General features: G+C 39.9%; 2 protein-coding genes across 4 annotated transcripts in view; one reads left to right on the top strand and one right to left on the bottom strand.

Moving 5' to 3' along the window:
- Positions 1-8,770: 8,770 nt before the first annotated feature.
- On the top strand, positions 8,771-15,911 carry paqr3a (progestin and adipoQ receptor family member IIIa). The gene is made up of 8 exons (XM_068310940.1): positions 8,771-8,906; positions 9,643-9,874; positions 10,199-10,361; positions 11,067-11,222; positions 13,028-13,225; positions 13,622-13,712; positions 13,894-14,055; positions 14,610-15,911. Exons 1-7 carry the CDS (start codon positions 8,849-8,851, stop codon positions 14,034-14,036), a joined length of 1,041 nt encoding a protein of 346 aa, XP_068167041.1. The 5' UTR covers positions 8,771-8,848; the 3' UTR covers positions 14,037-14,055; positions 14,610-15,911.
- Positions 15,912-16,044: 133 nt separating this feature from the next.
- bmp2k (BMP2 inducible kinase) overlaps positions 16,045-20,166 on the bottom strand; it is a 43,948-nt gene continuing 39,826 nt past the window's right edge. For all 3 annotated transcript variants that reach the window (XM_068309956.1, XM_068309955.1, XM_068309957.1), the window contains one exon: positions 16,045-19,251. In XM_068309956.1, the coding sequence (XP_068166057.1) occupies positions 17,831-19,251 (1,421 nt within the window). In that variant the 3' untranslated portion in view covers positions 16,045-17,830. The remainder of the gene's footprint in view (positions 19,252-20,166) is intronic.

Here is a 20,166-nt window from a genome sequence, read left to right as displayed (position 1 = left end):
ATGCCAGGAGACATGAAACCCATTATCTTGATGGGATCAGGCAGCATCCATCTTAATAGTGGGCTACATATGATGACAAAGATGATCCTTTGAGCAACATGCCACCAGCTCGAGAGCTTCACGGTGGCAGCTTTGGAGCAAATCCCATGAGAAAACTCTTTTTTTTTTAACACATACAAAAGATGGGCTTGTGTCTTAATCTGGTTTCATCCAATGGTGAAATAATTTAGCAAACCTGAACTGTCTCCTTGTGTGTGTGTCTGTCTATCAACACATCCATTTTTCATCATCCACTGGTCCCAATCCTGTCATTTTCTTAATCATAACTTCAATTATTCCCCTGATCTAATGCACTAACTTTGAATAAATCATACCAGTCGAAACAACCCCTATTGCTATGTTATTTATTACTGGTCTGTTTCAGGAGCCAGTATTGGGGGGGCCTCATACTCCTAAACTCATGCAGGGAGCTGATGTCTCTATGGAAGCCCGGACAGAGACACCATAGCACCACCTGCTGTTTGTGAAGGAAATCACTCGTATTCTTATTATCTGTGATTCATTGCTCTGCACTTGTCAGACTTCTGTTGAAGCCACAACCCTAAACAGGTCAAACCAACTGGGTTTACTGGTTTAGTAGAGGTGGTACTATTGAACTATTCATTCATGCACTTATTCTCATTGAGATGGATATTGTTTAGAGGTTTAGGTGTTGCTTTGTTTAATATAAAAGTCACAGAATAACTAAAATTCTAAAGACAAAACAAGGGAATTTCATGTTCTAGAATGCAATGATGAGTCCTACAGTTTGAATCTTTCATAAGAATAATTTCCCTTCTCTGTTCCCACTCATTCTGTTCCCTCTACTGTTAACTAAAATGTTTTAAGGAAGAAAGAAAATTGTAGCATAATAATAGACCAATAATAAAAACGAAGGCACAAAATAAATGTAAACATTGCAACTTAATGAAACACGGTTGAGTTGAATGAGTGATGGAAAAAAAAAAGTTTACATTTTTTGTAAATAATGTTTTTTGTTTTTAATTTTCTACACTATTGTTGAACTACAATAACTAAAGAATTTTATAATTTCATTTCAACAATCTTTGTTGTATTTATGGTTGAGTGTATTAAACACTGGCGTGTCTGACAACTGATTGAACGGAGTTACATCGACTAATGAGTATCGATGGTAATATTTAGAGAAATATTTCCACCCTCCGTGACCACACAGTCCACAGGAGCCGCAGTCTCCCCACTGAAGCCTGACTGCGGTCGGCGGGCGTTGTATTGGATGCAGTGCGTGGCCCTCCGCCGGTGTCTCCATGCGCTCCATGCGCACAGCAGGCACAGAGTGACCTCCACAGGACACAAACCTAACTGCAGCTGAAGAATGAGATGAAAATCAACAGCAGCTCATTTGTTTTTAAGTTTTTACTTTTCATTGAATGCAGCAACAAAATCATAATTGTCAAGGAGTTAATATTCAGGAAAAATCTCATGTATTTAGTGAATAAGATGGAGAGGCAGTAAATGAGGGTCTGTTAAGTTGAACAAGTTTCCCTCTTTGAAAAGATCCATCAGTTGAATTTTACATCCAAGTTAGATTTACAAAGCAGTTAATGTCTAATCTTTGATAAATGCTACTGAATTGGCTGCTGTTTATTGCCCACACTCAGAAAGTTTGATTTTCATGCTCATCAGGAATATGTGAATTATTTCTGTCTTCACCAGCTGAGTGATAAATAACATTACAAATTAACGCAGTATTTTTTCAAGAATTGTCTTGTATATTTTAATTAAACAGCTACAGAAGGCTTTAAACTGTGGAGGGTAGAGACTCTAGTGGTGGGGCTGAGACAGACTGTGATACATTTTTATTTCACTTTTTTTTTTAATTCAATACGCCTGTCAGTAAGACGTGAAATTGTTATCAGCATATTCCGTTTAATAATATCTGATTATAAAATGTAGGATTACAAAATCCTGTTCAGACATGACTCAATGCATTTTTGGTCATTTGCCAAATTTTAGGTGTCAGAATTGTTTCATTTTGTCTACAAATAAGTATGTGTCCACATGGTGTGTGTGTATATATATATATATATATATATATATATATATATATATATATATATATATGTGTGTGTGTGTGTGTGTGTGTGTGTGTGTGTGTGTGTGTGTCAAAATGCTGTTTTTATTCAAGAAGATAAGATATAGAAGCAGAAAGACAATTTGTTATATATAAAAATATGACCTTATTTCTTAGCCTCAGATAGATTTTTTATCTGCAGTGTTTGTTTCTTAACAATGAGGGTAACAGCCATGATCCCACACTAATTATGTCTTGTGTTATTTAGACATCCTGAGCAGAACATAGTGTGTTTAATCAGGTCCTCCATTCAGTGTCCATCTGCTGACAAATGGTCACAAAATGTGAAAATTTTCTGTCACATCTCACCAAACTTGTACCTATGAATATTCAAATAAAAATCCTAAAATGACGCTCATACATTATGTCAATAATCTGTCATTCCACAACCTGTATTACAAGTATTTAAGATGCCAGTATGTGACCTGAGGTGTTAAAAAAGAAACATGGAGTTTTGGGTGAGTTGTTATGAAAGGTTGAGCGGTACACATAAAATCACTTAAAACATTTTTGATCATGAAAATGAGACAATTACATCATTTTTGAATCTTAATCTTCTTTGTAAAACTCAAGGAAAGCAATCTGCATTCCATGTAACCCTGCAGAGCAATAATAACTCCATAGAGCTATAGATATGCAGGTCTAATGCAATCGGTTTTATTAAAGGCCTTATCTTAGTATTGTCCTAAAATAAAAATTAAAATCCCCTACATACATGCTCTTTTTGTCAAAAGCTTAAACCGTTTGTCTCAGAGATGAAGATGGGCTTACAACTTCTGATCCATTAAGGATTACAAGAAGTTTTGTCTGGTTGCAAAAAGTGCAACTCATCTCAGCAGTTGTTGCTGTTCAAAATATTAATCTTATTCCCAGCATCAGCTAAATGTCCTGAAACAACCATCCTGCTCTCCTCTTTAATCCCTCCATTGTTTTGAAAATTGATTTCGCTTTTCTCTTGAATCCGGTGGGAATTAGAAGATAGGGCAGATGTATCTTCTGAGACAAAAAAGTAAAAGGAAGGACAGAGATTAAGACTAATGCTTTTCAATATTGTTATGCTGATGAAACTTTCAGAAAAAATGTACAAGAAGCAGTAATGTCATTTCATTCCCAGAAAAGAGCTCAGCGCCCAGATGCTACAAGCGTAGATTGAGACATTAGGAAGAACATTTGTTAATACAACATTTCATTTCATTTTCACTTCTTTTTTTTCTAGTTTGTGATGGACTGCTCTCCTTATGGCAGCCGAGCCGGGTAATGATTGTTGTGTGATAGTTCTGGTTTATATTTGTTGTGTTGGTTGTTAAATTACTGACATAAACAATGCACATTATTCAAAAGGAGGACTTTCGGAAACATCATGTGTTAATATTTCTGAGCAGCAACTGATTTGCAACTGTGGTCCAAGATCAACAAAAAAAGAGGTGAAAAAACACAAAGATATTCAGGAGTTTTTTTGGTCAGGGTTTCATATAAATAAAAACAAGTCATTTGTGGAAAATCCATCAAAAGCCCCTGTGAAATTTATAATAGGGTTCCACAGGGAGACTAACTAGGCTCCATTACAATTTTCATTAGAGGTAACCCACATGATCACTTTCCACCTTTAATTTTGTGACCCCGTCTTGATACAGCAGCTGCATGTGTTGAAAATAAAATCATTTTCTCCCATTTTGGCTCAGTTTTAACCAAGTTAACAATCCCTGAATTGCAAAGCGCCGTGTGAACACAAATCTTACATTTAGTGACCGCTGTAGCAGAGATTAGCAAGCTTTTGCATGATGTTAGATACCGTTTCCACATGAAGGCTTGATTCTTTTGAGGAACATGTCAGCAGAGTATTTTCACACTCTCTCCCTCTCCGGCAGTCTGACTTTATCCCCCACTCTGTAGGAAGAGCAAAGAGCTGTCCCTAGCACTTTGTGTCAAGGCCTGAAGCACGGTCAGCCAGAGACATCCAGATGTCCTTGGTGTGAAGAGAAGAGAACAGGAGAGGAAAAGAAACTCTGTGTGACACTGAAAAGGAAGAGGAGGAATAGGGGAACGACAAAGCAAGGCCTCATCACACGACTGCCGAGCTGCATCCAAGTGTCACTGTCCCAAAATAGCGGAGAGCAATGATCAGACTGAAGACACCAAACAAACAACAGCTCTCAGTTCGAGTAAACATCGGCTAACACACGAGAAGTGACACACTGTGAATCCTCCCTCTGTCTTCCGGTCTCATTAATCAGAACTGCGGAGAAAACAATCGAAGAGGACACCCATCCCATTAGAGGAGGCTGCAGCCGTCTTTCCCCTCCTCTGACCGAGGTCCTCGCAAACACTTTGCCTTCGAAAAAATGTTGACAAGCTCCCTCTGTGTGGTGCTGTATGGACACAGAGGACGGAGCCTTGTCTCCAGCAGATGTCTTGTGGCGCCGACTATAAATAAAGCCAATGAGACCAGCCGGCTGCTGACGAGCACAAGGCGCCGCAAGGCCGTGTTAGCTTTGCAAAGGGCCTGTCTAGTCTTGGCATGGAAGGCGGGCTAACATTTGGCGGGCCCCGTGTCGAAGCCTGTGATGCCTGTAAGCTTTGTGTTCAGGGTTTGAGAGAAAAATAAAGATTTTAGCCCCTAGATTTAAGGTTTAATCAGAGTTGCTTACCACGTGGGGCAAGCTGAGGTGCACAAAGAAGGTTTGGTAGCAAGACGCCTGAGGAAATAAAAACACTTTTTCGTCAGACAGCATGTCATTCAGTTTTTCTTCTGCTGTATACAGCAGCGTACAGTCTGTACAGTCAATTTAGCATGCATTTAACATCAAATAGGAAAAACACTGCAAGGAACAAATTTACCCTCACATAATGTGTCTTAAATGCAGAGACAGAAAAGAGTGTGCCAGTGTAGTCTTGTGTTTCATCCATGACCCTGACAATCCCAAAGGACATTGGTAGCCCAGGGGCCTGTCTGGCTCTATTTAACCCAGTCTAGCAGTGCCACGTTTGGAAAGGAGACACTTCAACTTGCCAACATGGGGTAGGCATTGTCAATTAAAATGTAAGGCAGAGCCATTTTATTGAAAAAATCATCGAAGGATGCATCCCCAGATAGCTTTTTATGAAAGCAAATATCCGTAGTCACCCCTAACATGGAACACTTAGAGTACCGCTGTTATAATCATCACAAATGTGAAATTTCAACACTCATAAAATGGCCGATACACAAATCAACCAGTGCTTTTATAAGAAACATTCAGAGTATAAGTAGGATCACTTTAATTTCATGTTCCATTACACGCCGCCAAAGTGCACAATTACACCGTGGCACATTTTTCTGTGTTACCTCTGGCAGAAAAATGGAGGACAGAAGTAAAAGACAAAGATTCATTAAAAAGGGCAGAGGACAGGTTGTCACAGTGAATCACTGAGGAGTCAGGAAGAAGGTGGCGAGGCCATGGAAATGGGAGATATCCTTATTAAATACCTCCCTCAGAGTTCAGTGGATGTGGGGGAGGGGGGGTACCTTCAATCCTGAATGTACAGAGGCCAAATCTCAAGTCATTCAATTTTTTAAAATCATATAAAACCACTTTTACAAGTTTTTCAAAGGTGATGTGACCTCAGAACTTTGTCCTTATACTTGTAACCAGAGACTGCACAAAGGCACTGAGAGAACAGATAAGCTGCATATTTCAAGTTTGTAACACATGCTGAACAAAACACATTTCCCATAATGCAATAATTAATCCCATTTTAACTTTGACAAAAACGTTTTGAATAAAGTTAATGTCCTAACTTGTGTTTGATGTTATTTTTCTTAATTCACTTGGATAGTTTGACCCTTGACTGATGGAGTTCTGTGGGCTTCATAACCTGACAAATATAACAGAGTAACAAGCAAACATATTTAATTGTCAGTGTTTGTGTGTTCGTCCGTCCGTAAGGACCTTGAGAAAACTAGGTCAAGGTCAAATTTCAACTTTTGTACTCATCAAGGAATTTTGGAAGGCAGTCACATGATACCGCACATTCATTCTATTGGCTGATGGCATCCGGAAGTGCGCTACGTTCTGTGAGTCTCGGACTTCCGTGAGACACAAAAGTGCTTTAACCAGTTGATAAGAGTGTGTGAAAAGGTAATACAGATAGAAGGTGGTTTAATATCAGTATTGGGAGGGTTCATAAATGTTAACATTACTGTAAATAATCATATAAATAGTTGGTCAGTCTATCGCGGAATTCTTTAATAGCCTGTGGTTCCTGGAACAAATTAACCACGAGGAATGACTGCGCACTGTAAACCTTTTTAGATACACATCTCTAAAACCTGTTGAGATATAATCACGAAACAAAAAGCAACATTTTCAGGAAGCCAAAGGCACAAAAATGTGTAGGTCAGGGTAAAATGTTGAATTCACAGGATGTTGCAGTCTCGACTGCCTTGTTTTTCTTTGGAACTGTAACGTTTGTAACTTGAATAAGTAATAAATTCAAAGTTATTTAACATTAAGGAGTGGTTACATTTATTTTACATTTATTTTACATTACATTGAGTTACATTTAGTTACATTTACTAGTTACATCCGGCCCTTTGAGGACAGCCATTATGCTGATGGGCTCTTGGTGAAAATGAGTTTGACACTGTAAATAATAAGATAAATATCATTTACGGTGTCTTTAGTGCTTCAGTTTGTAACAAAGAACATATAACATATTTAAGTATTTTCAGAGACTCCCAATTACAGCCTGATCAATTAAAATTACCTCTGATCCTCCAGTACAGGTTGCTGCAGAGTAACAAAGCTAGGTATTAGCTGAGGGAAACACTTGGCAATTATAATGTGTTTACAGTCAGATCAGTAGCAGCACACTGAAATCACCTGTAGAGATCTGGAGAGGTGGTGTGGGGGTTTTTTTTTTCACTTGGGCTTATGCTAAATTAGTGTTACTGCTTTCTGGCTGTGATATTACACTAGACAAACACAAACATATGAAATGAGTATACAAGTGACATTTTGTTTTCTTTTACTCCAAGCTTTATAATAAATACATATTTAATGTTGAACATTTCTTATAAATACACCAATTCAGTCAATGTGATGAACCGTAATTAATTATTGTTATCATTGGCTTCTTGTTGATTTCAGGGTTGATTATAAGCTCATTATTATCGGCTATTTGATTTTTATTGTCATTTTATAATGTATTAACAATTAAGGGAAAAACAAATTAGAAGGAAGGACATTTATGTTTTCAGCTTCTCTTAGTATTGAAATAGTGTCTACTAAAACACTACCTACCACAAAATCAATTAACTCTGAACAGAGACGGCAGCAGCAGGAGATTCTTGGTGTTTGCCCTTGCTTGCATGAGTTAGTGTCTTAACTTGGCAGCTGACACTTTGCAACAGTAGATGTGCTGAGAGGTGTATTAGAAGTGATAATGAAGAACACACTTCTAGTTGAGAATGAGGCAATTAAAGTGGGGTGTAAAACAGCAGAGGGAGGAGTGGGTATGACATCCCTCCTGAGGGAATCTTCCAGCATCTCTCACACCTGAGAGGTCTGTGGAGATTACTCACTCTGATGAGGATCCTCCATGACAGTTAGCGACAGGAGGATGTAACACAGTGGCACAGGCCAGAAGGATGACAGCCAGGCCAGCTGTACTAAACTGTCTATGTTATCGGCAGCACTGTCAACACCTGCTTATACCTTCACATATTTTAAGTTTTGATTTTTTACGTTTGTAAATTAGACGACATTGCAAGAAAACTGCAGAATAGAAATCTATTATTATATAATTGTTTTCGCAGTTCCATTACTATGGAGTCAGATTACTTAATACTAAAACTACATGATTAAGTTTCTAGTTTATTTACTTTTGTATTGCCCAGATTCACAAAAAATGCCTCAAAAGGCTTTACAATCTGCACATGGACGACATCCCTCTGACCTTTGTGTACTGCAAGCAGTACGACCCTCACATTGGATAAGGAACAACTCCCCCCAAAAACCTTTTAACAGGGAAGAAATTGATGGGAGATACCTCAGGAAGACTACAAAGGAGGGACTCCTCTTCTAGGAGCGAACAGACAAACTGTAAGCAAGCTTACACAACAAGTTAGAAATGATTTCATAGACAACAAAGACTAGTAATGCTATCACCTGAATATTAGAAATAAAAAAAAATGATAATGAGCTCATGCTGTGATTGTTACCACATTTAATGGTAATATACAGTCAATGGACCATGAAATTAAATATTAGTGAAGTAAATTTAAAGTAAATTTAAAGAATAATATGGTAAATATAGTATAATAAAGTAAATAAAATAATTCACCAAATTACACAAATAATAGAGGAAATGAATTAAGTTGGTTTTGAAAAGAAATATATGTGACCAATGCATTATCTGAACTTAGTACGTACTACTTACCATTATGTTTTTGCAGATTAAAACATAAAGGTAAGAAAAATTGGAATCACAGAGTTCACTTTCTATCTTAGAAATTGGGAGAGCAAGAATCAAGAATCAAATTTGTTCTAGTCTTCATTGCGTTTGACATGTTTTTTTTGTTGGTTTTTTTTTTTTACTCAGGCAGTCCTTGGTCGCAGTGAAGGGGTCCATTATTGATGACGTATGTGGTGACTTGGAAGATGTAATACTGTAGCTGAAACTTATTGATCACAGCGTTGTGTTATATGTTTACAAATGCGTACATATCATAAACTTACAAATGGCTCAAACTACTTCTATACAAAGTTAAACGGTGAGTTTTTCCTCTCATTTCATGTGTTCATTTAAAATAGCAGCTTGTTAGCTCAGCTGTAGCCTGTTCACAGTCTCAAGCAGTAAAATGGCTTTCAGAATCGTATTATTTTGAAATTGATTGAGTCAAACACATTCTCATTTACATATTAGGATATTAGTTGTGGTGCCGCTGAGTACTCCGGTGTTGTGAGCTTCTCATCACTTACACAGAAATCACGTTATGTAAACAAAAACATACCATACATTTTTCACGTATTATAAACTGATAAGTGCCCCCCGACCTACCAGGTACCTTAATTCCAGCTGTTTCTATTTCCCATGAGGGTAGTAGGTGGGAAATAATGAGACTGGGGTCGTTCCTGGAAATTAAACCATTTGATGAATATCGCTTGATGTCTGGTGAGCTGAATGGACCCAAGTCTCCATTCAAAGGCTTCTTTAAAACCTTTTGAGCCGTGTTATAGAAGCATTAACACTTACACGTGTCAAAATAGCTGAATTGTTAAGTGGAGTTTGGTATTGGACTAGTGCTAATAGAGAATGTCCACAATAAGGCGGTGGCTGCAACTTTAAAGCTACCAGCTAATGCTAGCTGGTAGGTGTTAGCAGTAGTGGCTACTCTGGAAAATAATGCTGTAGAACTATTCCCTCTGAAACACTGTCTGATGAACATTCAGAATGCAGCCACCATTCTCTGCTCCAGGCCTCATGTTGCTCTGGTTTTCTGTTCTCAGCTTCAGGTGTAGCTAAATCAAGCTACTCAGACTCAGCCATGCCTCAGAAACTCCAGAAGAGCGGCCAGACCTCTCACTACATCGAGCTGGGGGGGTATCAGTATTGGCCCGTGCTGGTTCCTCGAGGTATCAGGCTGTACACCTACGAACAGATCCCAGGGTTTCTGAGGGAGAACCCCTACATCACAGATGGGTACAGAGCCTACCTGCCCTCCAGACTGTGTATCAAAAGGTAAGGAACAGAGAAGGAGCTGGGGAAAAGATGCTGATGTAGGATTATTTATCGGTGGCGAAGACTATGAGCCTTCCTGCTGCTTGTTTATTTCTGCAAATTGATAGCTACCGGTATTTCTACTTGATTCATTATATCATACTTCACAGGAGCAAAGAGATTGACAGTTTACTTCATCATAAAGCATATAGATGCTGAATTGTAAATACTGCAGGCTGTGTGGTTGACATTCCTGATCTCAGTCTGTAGTAAAATATGATTCTTAGAGCAGAATGATATTTTTATCTGAGGGATCGTTGTAAAGTTTCAAAATCCTCTGTGCAGCCTTTTCATTCTGTCCAATGAGACGGTGAATATCTGGAGCCATCTGTTGGGCTTCCTACTCTTCTTCTGTGTCGGGGTATACAACATGGCCTCTGTTTTGCCAGCCGTCGGCGCCTCCAAAGAAGACTACGTCATCTACTCTATCGGACTGTTCTGCTTCCAGGTACAGGACTAGTTTTCTAGTTATATCATCTCTGAGAGTTGGATAAAATGTCTACTGAAATGGTTGTAATAACAGCCTAATGTTATTGGCCGTACGTTTGCTCTGTTGATTGAATAAAAAAATGAAACTAAATTGTTTTTAGAAATTTAGTAACTATTAATAGTTTGCTCTGTATGGTGGAAGATTTGTAAATTTTAAATTTATTAAATTTATTATGTTAAATGCATCTCTCTAAGGACAAAACATGAAGTTATGTATGGTCACTTATTGAAGCCAAATTCAATGATGTTACAGTAAAGAAACAAAATAATGAGGATATCTCCTGGATGTATTTCTGGTTTCATCTTTATGTGGAATAAAGTTTTCTTCAGGGTTCATTTTATGCTGTAAACCATTCCAGACTAAATTACAACAAGCTTCCTCCTTGTGTTGAGCAGCCTGCTGATTTCAAATTAGTCAAATATCTTGGAACCTCATTGTGTAGCAATTTCATGGTGTTACCTTAATCTGAGTAGCTACAGAAGGACGTCAGACCTGATCCAAAATATTGGCAGATATAGTCAACGAATGAAAAATAATCAGTCCAGCCGTTGGCTGGTCTTGGCCTGACAGCGAATTGGTTTTATTAAAAGAAACTGAATTTTGAAATGAAATGGTGGATCACATCTCTGCTGTTGTAATGCCCTTCTCTCCTCTTTTCTTCAGCTGTGTATGCTGTGTTCAGTGGGGTATCACCTGTTCTGTTGCCACCGCTCAGAGAAGACCAGCCGCCGCTGGATGGCGCTGGACTATGCTGGGATTTCCATAGGCATCCTGGGCTGCTACGTCCCCGGAGTATTCTACACCTTCTACTGCAATGATGTAAGTTAAACTTCAGGCAGAATTTAACTTTTATGATTAGTATGTAAGCTGCCTGTCCAAATATGGATGTAAATTTCTGTATGTTGACCATGGTCAAACAGAAAATGGTCTTCTTTTCCTAAATTCTTTCTTGATCATATTTGACCAGACACTGTGGATACCCAATGAAACAGACTTTTCAGGCGGTGCACACAGACGACAACATTTTTCACACATCATGTCTTTGCTCACATCGTCTGTGATCACATAAGAAGCTTATTTTACCTCGACACCCATCACAGCCTCCTGTACATTATAGACAAATATGTTCGTGTGAACTCCACTGCTCGCAACACGACACTCCTCCCCAGAGATTTCCAGCTCAAACCTTCACCTGTAATTGAATCAAGCTGAGGTGGAACCAACACCTTTGCCGCGCTTGCTGTTTTGGAAGCATCCTCTGATGACATGAGCCTGTTCATTTCCTTATTCCATCCGCCCACCAGCATGTTATTTTTTTTCTCTGGTGAGTGCTTCTCTTTCCCTTTTTTTATTTATTTTTTCTTTACTCCTGAAGTATTTGGCTGTGGTCCTTACGGTTCTCTTTCTCCTGCATCTTGGAAGCACTTGGTTATTTTGCCCCCAGAACGCAGCTCAAATCTGCTCCAGCCCAAACCAGATGGCTGTGTTCTCTAAGCGGTCCGTCACTCCTGTTCCCCACCATATGACGTTCGCAAGTCTGGGAGCTGTCTCAGCAAAGGGGCCCCCCTGTTCCTGCCAAGACTAGGGCTCCGCTTCGGGGTGGCTCCACTCTTATGGCACGCCAAGTCGACGAAGAAAAACTGGTTTTTATATTTAGCCACGTCTCGTCCGAGTGTTGTGGGCATGGTTTGGAGGAAAAGAACATGGTGTCTGTTCGAAGAAGAGCTTAAAAATTGGCTAGAGCCAAGCGGGGCCTTGTTTCTGGTGTAAATTTATTCACTGTGAAATTCAGCAGGACTCATTACATGAGGACGTGTGACTGGATGGAGGCCTGCAACCACACAAATGGACAGAAGGGACTGACACGACTGTCCAGACTGTGCTCAGCGACTTACAGAAGTTTAAGTAACACGGAAGACTGTAGGTCCACTTTATCGTCAGGAGGATGTTCAGTGAAAACAGCCCATTTTACAGACGTGTTCATCTTCTTTGTTTTATCAGCGATTTGTGTTGTGTTGTCTTGACCATAATCCTGTGCCTGAAATATCAGATGTCAGATCTGAGGAGTGAATTTACAACATAGGAAAACGAGGAACCTCAGCAGTAACTAGTTAATCAATGAACTGATATTCCCATCTTTATATTTGGACATTTTTTAATTTGTTTATGCATTTTTTTAAAAATCCATGTTCCTTTTATCAATACTACCACATGAAATAAAAAAGTTAGCAGTGTCTCAGGACACACTTTCATGCACCAGACTTTAATTCAAAGAAAAGCAACTATTTCAAGTTTTCTGAGATTGAAGTAAAGAATTTAATTTTACTTTCATCTGACCAGCAGTCTAAAACCAGAACAGGGGATGTTTACACTGATACAGACTAATTCCTCACATCTGACAGACTGAAACACTTCAACTGGCAGAACTGACTAAAAAAAGCTGTCGCCTTTGCTCTGGAAGGTTCTGTTTGGTTTCTCTGCCTGTGAAAGCCCTTTGAAATGTCTGTTGTGATTAAGCGCTTTACAAATGAATTGATCACTGTTGGGTTCAGAGTGGAAAAAGATCAGGTTATAGTTTTAGTTTAGATGGGCTGATTTGACCTTTGGCCTTCCTCTGTCTGCAGTACTGGCGGCAGGTGTACCTTGTGACGGTCCTTGCCATGATCCTGGCCGTGTTCTTCGCTCAGATCCACCCTCATTACCTCAGCAAGCAGTGGAAGCAGCTGCGCTCGCTCATCTTCTGCTCGGTGGCCGGATACGGCCTCATCCCCACCATCCACTGGATCTGCATCACAGGAGGCTTCTCCTCGCAGCTCGTCCAGGTGAGCAGGCTCAGTCCAGCCGCCGTGACCACAGTGTACTCCGCCTTTGGAGTGACAGTGTTTGCAGGCGTCAAGCGGAAATCTGCAATAAGGAGTGAAGTAGTCGTACGAAAAGGAGAAGGTGTTTTATATGCTGTAGTGTTTCCTCTGAGGGATGTCTGCTGAGAGAAGTCATGTCCTCTACTGTCTTGTCTCAGTCAGGGCCGTACATTTTTGTCTTAATTTTTATGCATTTCTGGAATTGCTGTTCTTAGGTTTACTTCCCAGATACATAACGTTACGGTCTTTGAGGGATACGTAGTTTCTATGCCTAGAGGTCAACTAAGATGACGGGTTACTACATCAGGGAATCTGTGGATTGTACACACATCACTTAAATCATGTTCACCTCTCCAGGCTTTTGTTCCTCGAGTCCTGGGAATGTACTTCCTCGCTGCGTTAGCTGTCATTTTCTACGTATCTAAAGTTCCTGAACGCTACTTTCCAGGTGAGACCACAAACTGAAATATTTAAAGTGACTTTTAGAGCATCTTTAAAGTGTGTCTGTGTGTATAATTACATAAATTATCACACACCCTCATCACCAAAACCCTTTTCTGTGAGTCCAGATGTTAGTAGGTTATATACCAAACCACAGATGATTTTATATCTTTGTGTCGTTGTTGCAGGTCAGCTGAACTACCTGGGTTCCAGCCACCAGGTGTGGCACCTGCTGCTGGTGCTGATGTTTTACTGGTGGCACCAGTCAGCAGGCTTCATCATGGCGTACAGGCACAGCGAGCCCTGCCCCAACAGCCCCCAGCATGCCTAAATACAGGCTCTGTTAGACTGTAAGCACTATTATTAATAGTAATATTATTTTACAAGACTTTAAGAAGAAATCTCCTTTTCCTTTATACCACTTGTCACCTACAGTAGACAAGTCAAGTGGACAAACGATGGCTTGAAACCTACTCCCAAATAAAATTGAAGGATGAAAAAACAGATTCTGGTCCCAAAACCATTGACGTACAGTATATTATTCAACTATCAGTACTTTTTAGTTTCTACTTCCTCGAAGTTGTTTTCTCCAGCGTCTGCTTGTTAGGGTGATACAAAAACATATTGATGATTTAACTTGGTAGAAGAGTTCAGCAGATAGCAAAGAACTAAAATGCCAGTGGATGCAGATAAAGGGGCGAGTTTGGGGAGGCTGTTATTTAATTTTTTTACTTGTTCCTTGATGTTGTTTTTATATTTTGTTACAATCCCCACTAAATGGTAGATGATTCTCTTTTCTGTTTTTACTTTGCAATGAACAGGAGGGCGGCTGTTCAGATTGATGACACACAAATACTGTCGTTTGTTAATCCCCTCATTAATTCTTCCTGTTTTGCCTCCTCAGTTGGATGAATGGCTGCTGTGTGTTCCGACGTGCACCAGTGGACGGATGTTTCACCACAGATTGACACGTCCCTAATTTCCATCGTCTGTGGTCCGTCTGATGACCCATGAGTCTCAGAACAAGAAATGGACCTGTGACCTTAAGGTGTGAGGTGATGCACTTTGATTCTTCAATTCTGTGGATAAAGCAGAATCTCCTGGTTGTGTTTTCTCCTCAACAAAACACAGCAATGGACAACGAACAAAATCTTCAGAATACGAGGAAACTTTTTATAACAAAGCTCAAATCAATTAGAATTTTCTTTTTGTAAGTGCCTACAGAGGAACCATCATTGACCCTCAAAGGAAGGTTAACAACAGTTCCTCTAAATATAGGTTCTACAGAGACTGATGTGTTGGTATCTGATGCTCCAGGATTGACTGTTTTCTTCACAGCTTCTTGTGTTGTGCTGGACTGAATCATATTTAGATCCACTTACAGTTGAACAACTTTGAGAATCCCTCGCTACCTATCAGATGAATCTATTGTTTTATTACCAGTAACATCTTATATTATTTTTCAGCCCTCAACACTGGAAGTTTGGGCTTATGAGTATTGTAGTAGTTTTAGGATGTAATGGAGCAGCTCGCCCTCTGGGGGGTGCTAGTGAGACTTTAAGGCCTTAAAGCTTTGCCGGTTCTAAATTTGAATCTTACCTGAAAGTGAGAAGTAGTCTGAAAACGGGACACACTTTTTACAGCACTGAATTAACTTTCTTTCATTTGTGTTAGCGTGTATTAAACTAACATTTTTCTGTACTGTTATCTGCTGTACATTCAGGTGATTGTTAGTGTTTGCAGTTTCTCTGGTCATAATAGTTGGAACTACATTAGATTTGAGAACCATTTTTCTCTGTATGAACCATATGTAAGTATAGGGTGATGTGCAATGTTAGAAGTAAGCTGTTTTGGCTTCATTCTAAAAAACAACGTACATGGAGCTGAAAATTCTGCTCAATTTAAAAATACTTACATTTAAATTCTGTTACTATGTAAGACAGTCTTAATGCTTTAGCCATTCATGCATCTCTCATAAGAATTGTAATGTAGTATAATGTCCAGTTAAATGCTAGCTGTCTCATCTGGGGGTGAACATCATTTGTTTCCTGTGTGATATTTTATGTTTGACTTGTCTTCTGTGTGATATTGAATGTTGTAGATGGAAACAAATGTTCTCTGGTGTCATTTCGAATTCTTTTCATTCTACATTTAAATTATTTTGTTAGTAATGGTTTCTCAAACATTTTGTTTGATAAACTCTGAGACATCACCTTTGTGTCCTGTTGTCATTTTGTATCTTGACTTTTCATATCAGAAAAATCAAACAGCGGAACTTGACTTTGAACATACTAAAATTTTAAAATGTGTTTTGCTGACAATTAGCATTAACCTCAAACTGAATTGAAATTACACTTTATTTCAACAAACAGCAGTGTAGCAGGATAAATACAAGATTTACCCTTGGAAAAAAAAAAAGATGGAAAGTTGTATCAAATAATTCCACGGGTGACTACACAATGTGCACATTTTAATTTACTGTTTCAATGGTTCCATAGTTGCAGTGTTTAAGGCCGTCAGAGTTAAGTGCTAAAAACAACATTCATAAACATTGATTTCATGTCACAGATTTATCTATCGACCTTCAATGATTTTGACTCCTTCAAATCACATCCTGCAGTGGACAGCCATGTGTTCAACAAAACCGCAAACAAACATAAAAAGACTCAAACCAATAATGAACGGATCCTACCAACACGTATGACGTCACTCAATGTGTTGACATTTTGAGAGAACTATTCACTTTCTCACTAAGACAAGTCTCAGATTTCCAGTACAAAGCTGAAGCTAATTAGCATAACAGCATAAAGACTGGAAGCACGAGGAAAGCTAGACGGACTGCATTCAATGCTAGCATGTTACACCTCCTTTGTTTCAGGGCACTGTACCATTTCTTTTCTGGACAAAGTAAATTCCCTTGCTACCACCAGGAGTCCCTCATAAAAATATCATCTTCACTAACCCTTACAGGTGTCAAACAATCAAGTCAGTCCTTTCCCTACTTCTTCACTCGATACACTACACTGCCAGTTTTCTAAAATATCTCTTAGCAAGAAAGCGAATAAGTTCATCTCAAAAAATGAAAATCCTTTGAAAATGAAGTGTCACAGGAAACTAAATGGGCTCGTGACGAAGAGCAGCACAGGAAGCAGGAAGCATCGAGTGGACTTTCATTTAGTTTTGGTTTTTCATGGAGTTTTTGACGTGTGGAATACCATCATCCTCTTCTTGTCTTTGTATTCCCATGTCTTTTTTAAACATAATTCAATTTTTTCTGGCATCTAATGTCAGTAATATGTATTCTTCTGAGAAAATAGTTGTACATTTATCAGTGTTCTGAAAAAAAGACAAACCTTGACTAATGATCTAATGCAGTTGTGTTTTATTTCTCCCTAATTAATAACAGAATGTGATGTAAATTCGTACAAAAGAAGTATAACAGTACTTACACAGAAGTTTACTGCTAAAACAAGAAGACAGGAAAGGACCTTAAGTTAAACTTGACCTAATGAACAAATTCAACCTTTTTTTTTTTTTCAGGAAGTACAACACAATTCGATCCCTTCTAGTATTCAAAGTGTAATGCAACACAAACAACGGCCACATCTGGCTGTGTAAAGACTACTGTCAACTTATGCATAGAGGAAAGTCTAAGAAAGACAAAACAAAGTGGTTAAGGTCAACTCCCAAAGGATTTCAACTACATGACAGGCCAAAGCTTTGCCAATATTGTAGTTCCGAGGTACTGTGCAGCAAGGCAGAGCCCGGCTCAAGTAAGGCTTTGTGGTGCTAAAAACATATTGGTAGTTTAGAAGGCCATGGAGCTTTTTGCAGCGAGTCAAGCAGTCAAAAACTAAGCTTACAATAACAGTTCATTTTTCGAGTGGAGTTTCTATTCCTCCCAGGTCTTTACGAGCATTAGAATGCAGCATTACAGGCTTCTCAGCAAACAGATACAGCTGAAAGATATGTGGAAACATCACTCACACTCCACAGGATTTAGGTATGATAAAATATTCCTAAAAAAAGGTGAGTACTGAGTTTCTGAATTTTTTTAAACTTTTTTTTCATGATTGGTTGAAGCTCAAGGGTTATTTAACAGCAACTGGTAGAATGGGAAGAAAGTCACTGCTTTGAAGGAAATGGTGCAGCTCCAAACGGGTCAAGCTCCCCTGGCTGTGAGGGTGGGGCCTGCTGCTGCTGCTGCTGCTGACATCCACTGTGGTCGACCATTTCTGTGAAGGGCACTGCCCCAAAGTCATCCATAATTCTGCTTTCTCCAAGAGCACTGTGAAGAGAACCAGTCCAGGCCTTGCCATTTGCAGTCCCCATGTCGCACTTGGTATCAGTGAGGCCTTGATAGTGGCCATGCCTGCTACCATCCTGAGGATGGAACGGTTTCGCCCCAAATGGGTCTAGTAGGGCCTCGTCCACCGGCCGAGAAGCTCCTTTGTCTTTCCCTTCAGCCATGGTTATATCAACACTGATGTTCTCTTTGGAGTCTGAGGTGCTCAGGAACTCGTTGCTGCTCTGTGAGTCTCTCCGGCCGACCTTCTTGTGTCTGCGGACACGCTCAGGCGTGCGGTAAGTTGGCTTGTTAGTCTTGCGACCTCCCGTTGGTGTACCATGGTGGCGTTTGCCGTTGCTGCCACCTGCCGTGGTCTCCTGCTTGGTTTTTCTCTGGCGTGACGACAGCTTTTGGAGGCTGCGTTGCTTCAGCCTCTGTTGCTGAGGGCTGGCTGACTCCTCAAAAGATGTCTGAAAGATGTCCTCTGCACTTCTAGATGTGGTGGGAGGCAGTTCAGTGGTGCCTGGGTGGAAAGGAGAGAAGCCAAAAACGTCAATGCCCTCAGGGGAAATGGGTGGCGTCTGGCCCATGGGAACATCACTCCCACTCTTGCCTGACTTGGAGAGGTTTCGGTTGAAAGGGGCTTTGGTAAAAACGTCAAACTCATCAGCAACTTTCTCCTCGTGGCTGGCTTGCCTGAAAGGCGCTTTGGCAAAGATGTCTAAACTTTCTGGGGGCCCGACGGGCGTGGCTCCCCCGAGGAATGGAGCAGCACCAAAAACATCCACAGCTCTCGTAGCTCGTGGTCTGCTGGGCGACTCAGGAGGGGTGATCAGAGTCGTGCCAGAATCCTTCAGAGGACTCCTGGCGGCGGCTTTAACTCCTGGAGATTTCTTTGTGCGGGTCTTGACCCTGCTGGGATTGTAGTCCGAGTCAGAGCTGTGCTTGTCTTCATCCTCCTCTCCATCTTCCTCAGAATCCATAAGCAGAGGCCTCTGACCTAAATTCTCCGGCTCTGTGTCTTCACCATGCTCACTGTTCAGACCTTCCTCCTCTTCTGGCTCTTCATCCTCGCTACTTTTTGGCGAGGGCGGATCAGACTCAAAGTCACTTTCAGACTCTTCACCTGGTCTGCAGCTGCTCTTTTTGCTTTGCTTGTTCTCCTTGACCCCTGCGAGCGTCAGACCGTCTGGAGTTACTGAGATGGGGGCAGGGAGATTCACTTCATTTGTCTGCTCAGTCTTTATCACAGTGGGACCTAAAGAAAGACCACACGAACCAAACGTTAAAAAAAGTTTCCAGTCTTCTTTTGTGTTTAATATTTTTCTGAATTTAACCTTAGACCATTCCAGATTTTTTTAGTGTATTAAAAAAGTACAAAACCAGATTTTAGTAAGGTCGTTTTGATGCCAGCAGAACAAGTTTCATTTCTGAAAGGACATTTGGCCTCTTCGATAACATTATTAAAAAAATATTTAAATACAGATTACAAAGCTTTTGTTTGAAAGTCCTCAAAAAATCGCAACTGTTTATCTAATTTTGGAGAAGGAAAACAAACAAAAGTCAGTTTGGTACGAAAGCTAACTCTGACCTACTGAAGTCTACAAGCAGAAGAAAGCAGACACCCAGCTTTCCAAGATTTAAAGATAACTGTCCATTTCTTTCATACTGGACAAACATAAAGCTTTGTCCTGCAGTTATTATTCCTCAGTTCTGCATTTATATAAAAATCTAAGATGTGAAAAGTTAGTTCATGTAAATTTATTTCCAAATAATGGCAACTTAGCCTAATTAGCAAGTGGACAGCCTCCAATTATATTGAAAAAAAATTGCGCCATTCACAACGGGCCAATTTATTGTTAATCAAAAGCTCTACATTTGATAGCAGAGAAAGGCCCCCCACTGTGAACATGAAAATGGAAATCTCTCCACATCTTCAACCGTCCAAACTGGCAGGGATTGGAGACAGATTAGCCAAAATCTTTGTTTTTGATAAATGAAACAAGGCAGTGATAAATGAATAAAAGTATTTTGAATACAATAACTCGGGGAACAAAATGCTCAGCTTCGGTTCTCTCCACTGATGTGACTCGGGGTTTACAAGCTGTAATCACCTCTCACCTCTCAGAGCATGACAATCATTTCTTCAATCACAAAAGACATCGGATTGATC

This window comes from Antennarius striatus, chromosome 3 (assembly GCF_040054535.1).
Source record: "Antennarius striatus isolate MH-2024 chromosome 3, ASM4005453v1, whole genome shotgun sequence".
In the NCBI taxonomy this organism is placed as follows: Eukaryota; Metazoa; Chordata; class Actinopteri; order Lophiiformes; family Antennariidae; genus Antennarius; species Antennarius striatus.
This window is presented reverse-complemented; position numbering and strand designations above follow the sequence as displayed.

Coding starts and splice junctions, on each gene's coding strand:
- paqr3a (XM_068310940.1), top strand. CDS start 8,849: ATGCGTACATATCATAAACTTACAAATGGCTCAAACTACTTCTATACA. Junction 10,362..11,066: donor TCGGACTGTTCTGCTTCCAG/GTACAGGACTAG, acceptor TCTTTTCTTCAG/CTGTGTATGCTGTGTTCAGT. Junction 11,223..13,027: donor ACACCTTCTACTGCAATGAT/GTAAGTTAAACT, acceptor CTCTGTCTGCAG/TACTGGCGGCAGGTGTACCT.